General features: G+C 47.8%; 4 protein-coding genes across 4 annotated transcripts; 1 reads left to right on the top strand and 3 right to left on the bottom strand.

Moving 5' to 3' along the window:
* Nucleotides 1-362: 362 nt before the first annotated feature.
* BHQ10_005567 (uncharacterized protein) lies at nt 363-6601 on the top strand (the record flags this gene model as incomplete). The annotated part of the gene is made up of 4 exons (XM_040878057.1): nt 363-420; nt 511-3984; nt 5119-5555; nt 5624-6601. The coding sequence occupies 4 exons, from the start codon at nt 363-365 to the stop codon at nt 6599-6601; spliced, it is 4947 nt and encodes a 1648-aa protein (XP_040734071.1).
* A 470-nt stretch (nt 6602-7071) lies between these two features.
* Nucleotides 7072-8398, bottom strand: BHQ10_005566 (uncharacterized protein; the record flags this gene model as incomplete). The annotated part of the gene is made up of 3 exons (XM_040878056.1): nt 7072-7856; nt 7919-7978; nt 8038-8398. 3 exons carry the CDS (start codon nt 8396-8398, stop codon nt 7072-7074), a joined length of 1206 nt encoding a protein of 401 aa, XP_040734070.1.
* Nucleotides 8399-11128: 2730 nt separating this feature from the next.
* On the bottom strand, nt 11129-11861 carry BHQ10_005565 (uncharacterized protein; the record flags this gene model as incomplete). Its single annotated transcript, XM_040878055.1, has 2 exons — nt 11129-11170; nt 11229-11861. The coding sequence occupies 2 exons, from the start codon at nt 11859-11861 to the stop codon at nt 11129-11131; spliced, it is 675 nt and encodes a 224-aa protein (XP_040734069.1).
* Nucleotides 11862-12480: 619 nt separating this feature from the next.
* BHQ10_005564 (uncharacterized protein) lies at nt 12481-14856 on the bottom strand (the record flags this gene model as incomplete). The annotated part of the gene is made up of 5 exons (XM_040878054.1): nt 12481-12771; nt 12821-13827; nt 13878-14534; nt 14594-14712; nt 14792-14856. 5 exons carry the CDS (start codon nt 14854-14856, stop codon nt 12481-12483), a joined length of 2139 nt encoding a protein of 712 aa, XP_040734068.1.
* Between the last annotated feature and the right edge of the window lie 529 nt (nt 14857-15385).

The raw sequence follows: 15385 nt of genomic DNA, 5'->3' as shown, positions 1-15385 counted from the left end.
AAAGACGTCTGCAGCAAAGCATGCAATACGAAGAAGAAGAATTGATCAAGTCGATAATGGGCTTAGTATTAGTAATTAGTACATAGTAGAGGAGTAAACAGTCAATCAAAGCTTATTGGCAGACGGCAGGAGCCACTTTCCCGGTACGTACTAGCGTTATGCTGTATCTAAGCTTTGCCTTCCGCGGGCTGGAAGAAAGTTGTTCCGACCGATAAAAGCGGATATGAAGAAATTATTTTGAGATAAGTTGCATGGCCGGATGATTTTGCAGCTGCTTGTTACGGCACAATCCACTGCATATACATTTGCTGCGGCCCAGGAGAGAATTTGGACGGCATTTGTTGTCCTACAATACTCTCAAGATGGATGATCAGAAGAATCGGGCTCATCACAAGACGAAGGAGAAAAAAAAATATGAAGGTATGCGATTTGAAGAAACTTCTTATTTTACCTATCTTCTTCAACTTGAACGAAAAGAATCGATTAGCTAACACTTTCTTCTCGCTGTAGGTCAAAATCCGAAAGCTTTTGCCTTCTCAAACCCTGGAAAAGGACAGAGACAGGCTGCGAGGTCCCACGAACTCAAGGAAAAACGCCTCCATGTGCCTCTCGTCGACCGCGTCCCCGAGGAGGCGCCGCCAATTATCGTCACGATTGTTGGGCCGCCTGGAGTTGGCAAGACTACACTGATCAAATCGTTGATCAGACGGTACTCGAAGCAAACGCTCAGCTCCCCGACAGGTCCTCTTACGGTTGTTACATCCAAGCGTCGACGCTTGACGTTTCTAGAATGTCCTTCAGATTCGTTAGCTAGCATGATTGATGTTGCCAAAATCGCAGATATAGTGTTGCTGATGATCGACGGCAACTACGGTTTCGAGATGGAGACTATGGAATTTTTAAACGTCCTGGCTTCCAGTGGTATGCCTGGCAACGTCTTTGGAATTCTGACGCACCTTGACTTGTTCAGGAAACAGAGCACATTGCAGGCCGCGAAGAAACGACTGAAGCATCGTTTCTGGAGTGAACTATATCAAGGCGCAAAATTGTTCTATCTATCTGGTGTTGTCAATGGCCGGTACCCGGACCGCGAAATCCACAACCTATCTCGATTCCTCTCCGTTATGAAGAACCCTCGACCTCTTATATGGCGCAATTCACATCCTTACGCCCTCGCCGATCGATTCCTTGACATCACACCGCCTACGGAGATCGAAAAGGATGAAAAATGTGACCGCACAATAGCGTTGTATGGTTATCTACGTGGAACGAACTTCCCTGCTCAAGGTGCCCGCGTTCATGTTCCTGGCGTCGGTGATCTCACAGTGTCGGCCATCGAATCCTTACCTGACCCCTGTCCTACTCCTTACATGGACCAGCAAATAGCGAAGGCGACAGGTAAGGGTGGAAGGAAGAGATTGGGCGAAAAGCAGAAATTGTTATTTGCTCCTATGTCGGATGTGGGTGGTGTCTTGATCGATAAGGATGCCGTTTATATCGATGTCAAATCCGCGACCTTTAACCGGGAGGACGACTCAGACGACGAGGATAGGGGCCTGGGAGAACAGCTTGTCTTGGGCCTACAAAACGAACGCAAATTGCTTGGAGAGGCTAGCGATAGCCTTCAGCTATTCAAGGGAGGCAACGCAATTTCTAAAGTGGAGGGTGAAGTAGACACTGGCCGAAAAGAAAGGCGCAATGTTCGGACAATGGATGATACTGGTTATGTTTCTGAACAAGAAGATGAAGGATTCGAAAGTGGAGATGCAGAAGACGACGAAGATGATGTGGAAGGAGAATTAGCCGACGAGGATCTTGACGAGGAGGCGGAGTCTGACGACAACGAAGGTGAATTTGAAGCACCATCGGACTTGACCCGCAAAATCCGTGAGAAGCAGAATGGTGATAATAAAGGAAAAGAAGGTGATTTTGCTTTTGCAGATAGTGATTCAGATCTTGGATCTATCTCGTCCGTCGAAGATCAAGAGTTTGACGATCCTGATGAAGATGAGGACGCGTCAGATGATGATGATGAAGACGGTGCCTTACGATGGAAGAGCAATATGCTGGACAATGCCAAGGCTCTTCATGGAAAAAAGCCTGCATACCGCGTCATTGACCTTACTCGCATGCTCTATGACGAATCTATCTCACCTGCCGAGGTAATAGCCAGATGGAAGGGCGATGATAACCAGGACTCGGAGGATATAGATGAGGATGAAGAAGATTTTTTCAAAAAGACCAACGCTGAAAAAGAAGAAGAATGGGAAGATAGGACAATTCCCACCTATGATTACGATGAGCTGGAGAAGAAATGGTCAGATCAGGATGCCGTCGAGACCTTACGACGTCGCTTTGCTTCGGCCAGATTGGGTGGTGCTGGCAGCGATAACGATGATGAAGAAGACGGTTCGGATGACGGACTATCCGACGAGGGCGACGGTGCTTTTGAAGATCTTGAGACCGGTGAAGTCTTTAATGGGTTTGATGAAGGCTCAGGCGATGAGGAGATTGAAGCCGAGGAGGAAGCTGTGGGTGAGGTGGACCTTGAAGCCGAGCGAGAGCGTAACGCTAAGAGGAAAGAAGAGCTCAAGTTGCGATTTGAGGAAGAGGACCGGGAGGGCTTCGCTAATGCCAGGAATGGTGATCGAAACGAAGGCAAAGACGATAATGAGTTTGGAGAAGATGACTGGTATGACGCTCAGAAGGCTCAATTGCAAAAACAACTAGACATCAACCGTGCTGAATTCCAGACGCTTGACGCTATCTCTCGTGCCCGTGCTGAAGGTTTCCGAGCTGGTACCTATGCGCGAATTGTTTTGGAGAAGGTGCCGTGTGAATTCTCAACCAAGTTCAATCCTCGATATCCAGTTCTTGTCGGTGGATTAGCACCAACCGAAGAACGTTTCGGCTACGTACAAGTGCGCATCAAACGCCACCGATGGCACAAAAAGATTCTCAAGACCAACGATCCACTTATCTTTTCTCTTGGTTGGCGTCGCTTTCAAAGTCTACCCATCTACAGTATCTCCGACTCGCGTACACGCAATCGCATGTTGAAGTATACACCAGAGCACATGCACTGTTTTGGAACCTTTTATGGGCCTCTAGTTGCTCCCAATACCGGTTTTTGCTGCGTGAACTCATTTTCGAACAAGATTCCGGGCTTCCGAATCGCCGCGACTGGTGTTGTTCTCAATGTGGACGAGAGTACGGAAATCGTGAAGAAACTCAAACTTACCGGTCATCCATACAAGATTTTCCGCAATACTGCCTTCATTCGTGATATGTTCAACTCTTCTTTGGAAATCGCCAAGTTTGAAGGTGCGGCCATTCGTACAGTGTCAGGTATTCGTGGTCAAATCAAGCGAGCCCTCAGCAAACCTGAAGGTCATTTCCGAGCAACTTTTGAAGACAAGATTTTGATGAGCGATATCGTCTTCCTCCGTGCCTGGTACCCGATCAAGCCTCACCGATTCTATAATCCCGTCACAAACTTGTTAGACATTGATGAGACTGCTCCTGAAGAAAACGGTTGGCAGGGTATGCGCTTGACTGGCGAGGTCCGCAGAGCCGAAGGAATTGCTACGCCGCTTGAAAAAGATTCGAAATACAAACCAGTCGAACGTCCGACACGTCATTTCAATCCCCTTCGTGTTCCTCGACAGCTTGCCAAGGACCTTCCATTCAAATCCCAAATTACTCAGATGCGACCCCGCAAAGAGCAGACATACATGCAGAAGCGAGCTGTCGTTCTAGGCGGAGAAGAGAAGAAAGCGCGCGATCTCATGCAGAAGCTCACCACCATGAACAATGAAAAGAGAGCCAAACGCGCCGCGGCCCAGGAGGAGCGCCGAAAGGGATACCGTGCCAAGGTGGCTGAGAACCTGGCAAAGAAAGCCGAGCGCGAGAAACGCGAGAAGAGCGAATATTGGAGACAGGAAGGCAAGAAAAGAAAGAACACCGACGGAGATTCAGGCCGTGGTAAGAAACGCAAGTAAGCGTTGCCATACATATTACTTCTTGATGCATTTTGGGCGTTCAAGTGAAGCTTTGGTTATCTTTGTACGACTCAAAAGTTTGCAATATACCACCTATTCTTGTGTATATAAATATAGACATCGTTATCTGTCCCGATTTACTTCCTCTATTGTAAGTAGAACTTGGCCTCCATTACTAGTGCCTGAAATGTAGGGCATCGACGCGACACGTGACCCGCGACACGGACGCGTCTCCCCGGCCATCTGAAGATTTATCGCCAATCTTTCTTTTCTTTTAAAGACACGTCACGAATACGAATCGTTCGTTATTTTCTTTTAATATTTCCCCCAACAAAGCACAAGCCCTAAATACCCCGGATTTTGTCCCACCAGAGTCGAATCACAACCCCTCCTTGATTACCTATACGTAACTCGTTTTATGCATTGGGAATGGGTCCCTCCTCGGCAACTTGACGACGAACAGCGCGCATGTTACCAGCGCGCAAAAACATGAGACTCCCTCAAATTATGCCTCCTGTTCTTGTACAAAAGCTGTACAAGTTTGGCGAGTTTTCCCGTCCGTATCTGCGTTGCGGTACTTTATTCGCTTTTTCTCGAGTCGTAGATATGTCTTTTCTTGCGATGAGGGATGGCGGACATTGCCTTCATCACTCAACAGATCCTATCGGGTAGTATTCAGCCTTTGTGCGATAGTAATTCAAGAGTAGATGGCGGATATGGTGGATATTTTGTGGCGTACGTGGTGTAGTTGCGTAGAGTATAAATAGCAGACATGTCTGTTCACATGCCTACGGATGAAGTATCTTGAGATTTTTTTTCGCACAGAGAAATTCCCAACACAATCCCTGATACTGCATTATCCCTGTTTGAAGAAGTCCGTAGTGCTGCCTAGATCGTGCACAGCGACTGTTTGTGGATAGTTTAGGTTTGGGCGAGCGTGAGTGGCCATCGCGTGCAATTGGGGCGGGTCGTAACTGCCTGCTATGCCAGTGCAGTAGTAGACAACTCACGATCCTTCAAACGTCCTGATCTTCAAACTCCATCGTTCTCTGCATGAGATAGTCCCCGGAATCATCGTCTTCTGGGACCATTGGGTCTGTCCACGATTATCGAGCAGATCAGGTATACCGGCCAGCAGTGCTGGCTCCGTACCGCGTCCCGCGTTTTTTCATTGCGATGGATGCGAGCATTCTCGGCTCAAAGGCAGCAGCTGCCCTGTCAACAAATGCCCTCCCGAGCCACCAACAACGCCTAATACCTTCTTCATCCGGTCACTCTGGGCTTGTAGCGAGTGCAAAGATTCAGAGAGAGCCATGGCCGCAGCCAGCAAATACAGAACCGCTTAGCAATGGCCACGTGAGAGGCCCGGCGGCGAGTCCGTCCAAGTCTCGAATTGACACACGACCACCACCCAGTCGAGGACACAAGAGAAGCGCAACTGGCGAGATAAAACCGGCAGTGTATGAGAATCACAATCTCACACGGCCGTCCAACGGAACAAACGGTCATTCAAGAACAACAAGCGTAGACTCCACGGGGAACAAAATTGCCGAGGTCAGCAATCGATTTGATTTCAGCCATGCAAAGAAGTAACCAAATTTACTGACTAGAGCAAATTATAGTTGTCGGCCCAACTCCGAGCTCGTTTATCGTATGCGGCTGCCAAGGTAGAACAGAGTCGGCAATTACGGCGGCTTGGAGAGACCCCTCCTTCGCAGGGAAGCATATCCGGTGTGCAGAACACGACACAACCGATACAAGAACTCCGTCAACTAGATAATGGGTCTTCACGGATGTCACAGCATCATGTGGCCAACTCGAATGTGAATGGGTCCATAGGACAAGTCGGCGCAAACGCAACAATACAATCTTCATCCTTGTCGCAGGCTCCTAGGCTTGCGCCGCCAGTCGATATTGTCACAGGGAATAGGTTGAAGATCGCGCGGCGACGGCCTAACCCTAATGAAGCAGATGGTTTGGTTTCTCAAACTTCAACGCCACGACATCGCCGATATCATTCGGAACAAGAAGCAAAGACTGTCCTGCCTGCTGGATCTAGATCGTTCGGAGCACCTGATGCAACTCCATTGCGTCTCAAAGCCAATGGCCGAGCTCCAACGCCTTTGATGTCAAGTAATGAATCACCTGCAAAGCGGAGGACACCCTCTCAGAACGCACTCATGGAGAAGGATGCCATTGAAACGCTTCTATTCATGTCGAGTCCGGAAAACTCTGGTTACCATTCCAGCTCCCGAGCAAGAAAGTACAGTATGAGTGTCAGCATTGAAGCGCAGATGGCGGCCGGCACGCAAAACTCGTCACAAGGAAGCCATACCTCGACGGCTAGACAAATGGCAACCTTCAACTTTCTTGATAGCGACGTAATGCGGACCGCAGCTTCCGTGCCCACAGCTGGTCTCACAGCTAGCAATCATTTTGTTGGCTTGGAGGCACAGGCAGGTGATGAGATTGACCGACTCTTAGACCAAATGGAAGTCGACAAAGGCAGTGAGGCTGAGTCGCAATTGATGTCTTATGATTTTGATCTTGGCGTCGCTGGCCAATCTGGGTCCTACGACTTCGGTGGTGCCAACAGATGAAGGTCTGTTACAATTGAGATATCGCACGGTGACGCTTTGTCATGCTCAAACAATCCTCAGTCGATGTCAGGTCCAAGGCAATGATATTGGATTTGAAGAATTTCAGTCTTGGACAGCCATTATGGCAGGGTATCCGGTGTTTCGATTCATGTATGCTGAAATACTTCACGGTCGATGATCTGGGGTGCAGACCTTAACTTTAAAGCTCACTTGTCATTCTGGGTGCTAAAGTCACAAAAGATACAAAGCTGGATACAATCTGGTTCAAAAAACGCCTCGAGCATGGTAAGAGGTATGCAAAAAACAGGCAATCTTTGAAGAGAAACAAGAAGGGAAAGGACCAGCCAAATCCCAAAATGATGACAGTCAAGAGTGTATTATCAGCCAATATTCGAAGAACTGCCATTGCACACAGTCAAGGCAAAGCTTCCTGCCACGATGCTCGAGAATCAAAGTGCGCTACAGAAAAGCTAGTGTTGAGCGTCATCACGAGTACTCTGTCCTTCTTTCAACTTTCTCAATTCGTCTCGCAGGCGCTTGATCTCGCTCTGAGCGTCGTGGAGTGCGACCTCCACCTCTTCCAACTGGCCGGGCTTAATTTGCCGGCCAGTTAGATCATCACGATAGCGGCAACGTAATCCGTACTTTGCGCAAAGAGAACACGCCGGGTATGCGTGGTCACAAGGCTGCTTCAGCTTGTTACAGCGTCGACACGCCATGCGAGGAGGCTTCCAATCGCTTGCCTTGCCTCGTATTTCGATCTCGCCGTCAGAAACGTTGTCGTCTCCGGAGTAATACTCATTATCAAAACGATCCCATCCCTCCGGGGCAGTTTGGCGCACGGTCTCCACCGGGATGTGTCTGCGATGATTGGCCTGCCGACTTCTTGTGTTCAAAGTACTGGAAGAAGCCTCTCCTCCAGTTCCTGGGACAGCCGTGCTTGCCGACTGAGGGACGGGTGGGTCAGATGCTGTGGCGGTGGCCCCCTTCTTGCGATAGTAGGCTCTCTTCGGGATAATATCGCTTTTCAAATTACCGAATAGTCTCTCGACCCCCTGAGGACGCGATGGTTCTGGCCTTGAACGCATCAGCTGGTAACGGTATTTTGCGTTCTCATTATTTATCTTCCGCGCGTACTTTGGTCGGTTGCCTTCTGGTTCGGTCCCCTCGTCCTCTTGACTACGTTTGCGCTTCGTCGCGAACACTTGTGCGGTCAAATCATCTTCCTCAGTAATATCGCTGAGGCGGCGACTTACTATCATTGCACAAAACATGTTAGCAATCTGATGATCTAAAAATCGACAATGAGAACCCTACTAGTTGCGCTCGCCTCCCTTTTGGGCATGGTCTCGTTGATATCGCTGAGACGGAAACTTGCTATCGCATAAAACATATTAGCAACTTAATGATAGAAAAAACGACAATGAGACTCCTACTGTTCACGCTCGCCTCACTTTCGGGCATTGAGTTGTCAGCGTAGTAGCCCATCGGCTCGGGGAGAGGTCTTGTCCTCTCAAACTGGTATTCAGTGTGGTACAGGTTTGGAGTCGTACTCTGATCTCCAATTTGATATGGATTCTCCATTGCCAATTGTTGAAGATGATTTGGTTGAGGGGCACCCAACTCGCCCCTGGTAGTCACAACCTGACTGCCAAGCTGCTCATCCACAAAGTCACTAAAGAAGCTATATGGGTCGCGCTCCCATGAGCCTATCATTGTCAAATCGTCAACGACGGGATCGTTATTCCCAAAGATGAGTTTATGGAGATCGTTGAACTCCTCCGGGTAATTTGACATGTTGAGACTGACGACTTTTGAGGAGCGGCGGAATTGAGAGAATATTCTGGGCCTAAAAGATCCGTTCGTGATTTGAAAGGTGCGTTATTATGTGGCTTCAAGAAGAAAGTGATTCCAAATATCCTGAGCTTTGTGATGAGGAAGATGGAATATAGATACGAAATATGAGGAGTGGAACACTAGGTGTAGAATATGTGTTTTGGTGGGAAAGGAGGAGAGAAATAGAGGGACAGGGAAACTAACCCTCAAATTTCCCTTAAATTACCGGGTGGACGCTGCTGAAAAGGGAAATGACATTTCACAACTTTTTGCAAAAAGTGCTCAATGCCTCTGATAGGCGGACAGAGACTACTCTTTGTTCAAAAATGTTCTGGACTTGGCTGTACTAGACATACTCAATGCTCTTATGAGCTCCTTGGAATACAGGTTCTTATCAATGTCTAGAAACTTTTGCTCACTCTGTTGAGAATGGAGATTGTGTGTACAGTTGGCATGTCCAGCACAGGTGAAAGCTTCATCATGAGCCAGATTATAAACATGTGCTTTGCTTTTAACCAGACTTCTTGGTCTCTTTGTATTGCTGTTTTTCAGGCATCCTATTGACATGCTTCTAAACAGGTAATCTTCAATGTTGGTTGTTGATATCAAAATCCTCTGGAGACATCCTTCATAAAGCTAGATATTTGCCATGTTTCGAACTCTTCTACTTCTTGGTTCTACTCGCTGACTGTAAGAATGATATTGTCCCCCGACAGCTTCCTCTTCAAGCCTCGAGGTCGACAATCGGTCTGCCCAGCGTTCTTCAATTTCAAATCCGCATCTTTACGGGTGAAGCCCCTCAAAAATCCGTTATCCCTCAAAAAAACGATCATGACTTGAGGCTTGTCAAGTCTTCCATCAAACGCGCTGCAAATAAAGCCATAATTTCGGCTTTCCTTATCTCCATTCTCCGGCAAAAAGAGGTTTACCCCGGTCAACGAGATTGCGGAGCCCTGCGCCTTATTTGCAGAACGTCACACTGTCATGTAAATTTGTTAGCTCACGAGATCTTCAGGGTCTATCCTTTGACTTTGGCAGCAAAAGTGGGACTTGATGACGCTAACGCACGACATATGAGCATTGAGCGACTCCTATTGGCGTATCGTGATTCAGGGCAGGAATTTCCAGCCATGTGGCTGGCGTGCTTATCGAGCTTTCATAATAGTTCCTACAGAAGCCTATCAGGGCAATCACTGCCCGAATTTCACGTTGATATACAAGCTACATGATGTTGCGTTTCTCTTGAAGCTGAATATTGAATGTAATCTCATGTTTCCGGACAGTTTGATACACAAGGTTAAACGGCATACAGATGGGAACATCAGTGAGATCAATCCGCAGTAAGATGATCGAGGGTCGACGGATGGGACACCAAATTCGCATCTACGCATGTATGTATCTGACGACGGTTTTATCAGAAAAAGTGCTAATAAATAAATCAGCATGACTCGAGAACTCGAGAACTCGAGGTGCGGTGTGTTATTGATGTTGTTGACATTTAGCCCTAACTCCGGAACGGGGAAATGGTGCCGCGGGGGAAAAGTGGGTCCAGAAATTGCACCAGAGCCGCCAACATTTTCTTGCTGGTTGTTGAAGAATACTTCCCAAAACGGAAAATACTTCAACACGACTCCCTTTGTCTGCCAACAGTATCTGTCAGGACTCGTCCTCGTGTGTTCAGGTTGGCATTCTATTGGACAAACAGCAGGTCACTGTAGTGGCAAGCAGATTCTTGCCCATCGGAGAATATATGCGGTCTTGCCCTATCAAATTCCCCAGATTTTGGAATGAGGTCTCCACCAACAAGGGCACGTACGTTCTGGCACCTGCAGCTGTCATATTCCAACGGGCGTTCCCATGGCAAGTGACATACACAAACGGATTGTCACCGACTTACCATGAAAGGAAATGATCCACTCAGTCCTGGTTCTCTGGTGAACAGAGTTCAGTGCATGACTCGCACGGTTTCATCTATCAAACGAAACAAGAAAGAATTACGTCAAACCTATATCTGTTTGTTATTGGCGTCATCTTTCTATCTTTCTCTTCTTTGTTCTTATCTTCAGGAAATGGAGCACTATCTCATTGGTCACAATGCACAGTAAGACTAAACGCTTGGTATCTATTTGTCATATACGGATATAAGAGCATGTATGATCTCTTTAAAGCCGCTCTTTACGACCGCTTTTGAGCAGCATTGCCGTAATCATAAGGACTTTTATCTTTCTCAAGATTCCGATTCCAAGTCATCCTATCTGCAGAACTTGACAGCAATTACTCGACAAACGAGTTGCTTATAAATCAGATTCATTTTCTCGTTTGCTCTGGGCTTATATGAAGTAACTGGTCAATACAACAGGTCGAATCTGTCAGCTTTCAGCACCCGATAATTCAATTAATACCCAGTGCTGACTGTCTGTTCGAGTTCCTCTGAGCTGTAGATTCTACGGTACGATAGCAAGTCTCCGCTGTATCATATTCAGGCACTCTAGGGAATTGACCAAACAAGGCACAGGATTTTACGACATATACATGCTACAGGAAGGTATGCATACATTGGTCGAATTTATACCTTGGTATCGAATCGCAGCAATGCCAGCTACTTCTCTTCTATACTTTCAGATACTCTAGATAAACGTCCTTCATCTCTACTACGAGTATTCGGATCCTGCCTCTTCGTGACCGCGCCAATCACTTCATGTTCTGCGGTACCAGCTCTATCCAGTATCCATTCTTTGATATCAGATGTCAGCCATGTCCAGATACTAACGAGAAAAACAGATCAACTCACCGGATCTTCCACAAACCCAATCTGCGAAAGCACATGCTTATAACCCTCATGCAACTCCCCAATCCCAACACCAAACTTCTCACTCTCCCACTCCGTAATCGGCACATTCCCCCTCTCCGCAACACCCACATCTTTCAATATCTTGACTCCACTCTCCCTCAACCTCTGCAATGCGACAGGAACATCCGGCACCGTAAAACCGACATGCCCAAACCCCAAAAACGGCGCAACATTCCCGCTGTGCAATCTATATTCCTCCTTGGACAGTTTCTCGGTTCCGTGGATGTGCACCAACTCAATCAGCCCTTTTGTCGTGGTGAGGACGTCGTTAGGAACAGTGTTTTGGGCATAAAGTTTTGGGTCTGCGCGCTCGGCGTCGGTTTGCGGATGACCCAGGTAATATATTGAGCAAGGGCCCGTATTCATGGCGAATACGGTGCGGAGGCCCATGAGGTCGATGTAGAAGTGTAGGGATTCGCTGGGGTCACGGATCCGGAGCATGAGGTGGTTCAGGTGAAAGCCCTGTGTTGTGTTGGGGGGCACGGCTGGGTCGAAGCCATGGCCGCCTGGGAGGTGTCTGCCCACGGGGAGAGGAGGAAGGGGAGAGGGAAAGGAGTTTGGCGCTGGCGTCATTTTGTAACCAAGTATTGATAATTGTAAGAACTCGAATTAATGTTGCATATGAGATCTTGAAATGATGAAATGCACTGTCCGAGCATAAAACATCGAGTGTCTAGAGAGACTGCAATATGATATATTTACACCACCAAAACTGAATATTGAACAACAGATATATCCAGATGTCGACCCGACCACCCGCGAAACAGCAAGTCCGCTACATTTAAACCAATCTAATTCTTGCATCTCCACAGTACCTAGGCAGATTGAATTTCCAAGCCGAAAAGGAAAATATCCCCCCCGCAATTGCTGTGTCTCTCCACGCGGGGTATCCCCAAGCCCGGGGAGGACAGCCATCTCTGATGTATTCCAGGGGATGCCATTAAACAATCAATGGAATATGATCATCAAAAGGCCTTGTCTGTTAAGTATGAAGTTAAAATTTTCAACAAAGAATCAAAGTACCAAGAAGGTGTTTCGCCGCATCAAACGATCCCAAGTTAGCGTGTGAGGTCCATGTACGCCTAAGATGAATTAGAGAGATATAGACTAGATTTGTACTATAATACACAAGTAGATAACTCCATGATGCACCATGAGAAATAAATGCAGAACTCGTGAACGGTCCAATTCATTACAATCCAATTCCCCAACTATCCTCATCATCTGCAACATCATAGTCGACTTCACCAGAATTTTCCATCGCGGTATCTTCGCCCTTATTTCCGACAGGAGTAAACGCGCCGCTGCTGGCAGGGGTGGAGATCGGAGGGTTAGGGACCCATGAAAGCTCGACTTTGCCTACGGATGGGATTTCGGATGGGCCGAACATGAGCTTTTCTGCGAGGTACCGCTCTTTGAACGTGACGACAAGAGAGTTGGGTTGCTCAGGGCTGGGTTCAATAGATTCATATTCACCAACGCCCTGGAAAATGTTAGCACGATGTTTATGAGTCAGGTGGGAACAAACTTACAATGAGATACTGTCGTAGAGCTTCATCCTTTTCAGAGTTCAAGTCAACGCCTGAAATGGCAACTCGCTTGGGTCGGTTGTCTAGTCGCAAGACGCCACCGCGTCCAGCACCACGAGGAGCGCCACGGCCACGGAAAGAACCTCTATGTGAACCACGGAATGAAGGATCAAAGCCACGTCCTCGTCCACGATAACCACCAAGTCCTCGTCCACGTCCCCGGAAAGATTGAGCGCCACTCTCCGGGTCAATACCCAGAGTCTTAGCCTCAGCTTCCAAGGCTGCAAGTTGTGCACGCAAGGCTTTGGTCTGTTCACTAGCGCTCTCATCACCAGCTGCCGCGGAGCCATTCTCTTCAGCTTCCTTCGATGTCCCCGAGCCTTCTCCCAGCCGTTTCAGCAACTTGGCCTTTTCTTCTTGTTGTTTTTTCATGAGTTCCTCACGTTGCTTTTCAAGCGCAAGTCGAGCTTCTTCTGCCTCCTTGCGTTTCTTCATTCTCTCCTCGTGCAATTTCTGCGCCTCGGCTTGTTGCTTCTCGAACTCTTCTCTGTCAAACATGGGCGTGTCTTGATCTCCTCCGGCTGCTTGACCGTTTGAATCAGGCTTGTGATGGGACTTATGCCAGTATACCTTTACGAAACGATTATCAAAGATAGCCTTGGGGCTTGACCAAGCGCGACGAGCGGCCTCGTGATCCTCGAACTTGATAACTGCCAGACTCTTCTTAAACCCTTGCATATTGACTTCGGAAATATTGCCAAACTCGGAGAAGTAGTCGCGAATGACTTGCTCTTGATATTTATCTTCGGGGATGTTTTCGACAACAACCGTGGTGTTTGTTTTGTCATCGCTGGGTCCGACATGCGCAAACTCTGGACGTCCACCTCGCCCTCTTGATGAGAAACCACCACGATCACCGCGACCTCGTCCCCGACCACGTCCTCGGTCTGATCCCCTCGCGCCATCCTTGCCTTGTACATCGAAGATGGTAGCATTCGAAGGATCATATTCTGTTTACTATCAGCATAAAAACATCTCAGTAGAGACCATTTCAACTTACCATCATTACCAGAAGGAACAGTAACAGGACCTTGCCCATGTTTATATGGACACGCTGCTCCCATATAGCAAATACCATTCGTCTCATAAAACGGACAAGGCTCGTTCGATTTTGCTTGATCGGCGCCCGGTTGACCAGGTACTGGCATCGGGGGCATACCCGGCATCTGAGGGAATCCCATACTTTGCAAAGCCATCATCGCAGCCATGGGGTCATTCTGATCAAATCCAGGGAAACCTGGTGGCATTGGTGGAAATCCGGGCATGCCTTGTTGAAATTGGTTAGGAAGAGGAGCAACGTCCCTTCCTCGGCCGTTCATACGGTCGCCGCGTCCGACACCTCCACGGCGCGTCCGAGGAGCTTTGAAAGACCTTCCGCCTCGTTGCGAGTCGCCCTGTTGATTATCTTGCTGAAAGCCTTCGTTAAAAGTGCGTTTGCGCGAGTTTTGAGCATTGCCCCAAGCATCTTGAGCCGGAGCCGGAGCCGCCTGTGGTACAAAAGCCTGGGCTGTAGGGTTGTAAGCTGTAGATTGTTGAAAGGGGGCAGTAGGAGTTGTAGGCTGAGCTGGAGCTAGTTGGGCGGCAGCGGCAGCGGGTGCAGGAGGTTGAGTCTTGGGTCCGTATTTAGCAAAGATCTCGTCGACGAATTGGACAGTATCTAAAAAATATGATTTTGGTCAACAAGTGCTTCCCAAAGCTTGATAATGGCATACTGACTCTCTTTCAAAAAGTCCTCCAAGTTCTCAATAGACGCTTGACGAATTTCCTCGTCTGGCGCATCTGATCGGATAAGTGCAAGAACATAATCGGCCAAGACGTCGGAATCAGCATCGGAGCTAGGTCGTCAATGTAAGCTTTCATATAAGAATGCGGCTTCGCACGTATTGATAGACGCGCGCAGAGGCGAGTACATACATATCCTCCAATCGCTTGATCACCCAAGTCTTTACGTTCGCAGCTTCTTCCTCGGTGAAATGCATGGCTAGCTGGTCGCTTCGCAGCGTTTGTGACCCTAGACGTTATGGGCAGTGATAGTCACTTGTACAAGTGAGGAAACCCTCGCTCGATACCGTGATCGAGTAAGCTTGCTATGCGGCGATCGGAGTTGAGATAGATGGTCGGTGGGCGGTGTATAAAAGAAATCAATCATGTACACATTATTCGACGATACCAAATAGTAAATAAGCTCTTTTTATTGGAACATCGATTCGAGAAGGAACTGGTGGAAGCTTGACTGTTGAGCACCAAACTTCACGCGGTTGCGAAAATCATAATTAATGTCACGTGATTTCTTAGAAGCGGATAATCGAGAAGCTTGAGTCGAACATCAGCTACACATTACTAGTTACATAGCTAGAGTATTGTTGCAGCTACATTGAATATCGTAAGAGTGCATGCATATTTATGTTGTTCCATCTTCTCATCTCTGCTTTTTTTGATCAAACAAAACAAATTTTCAAAATTCACACTCATCACATAACAAAGGAAAATAGCAAACCACGACCCTCC

This window comes from Talaromyces amestolkiae, assembly GCF_001896365.1.
Source record: "Talaromyces amestolkiae strain CIB chromosome Unknown scaffold10.1, whole genome shotgun sequence".
NCBI lineage: Eukaryota > Fungi > Ascomycota > Eurotiomycetes > Eurotiales > Trichocomaceae > Talaromyces > Talaromyces amestolkiae.
This window is presented reverse-complemented; position numbering and strand designations above follow the sequence as displayed.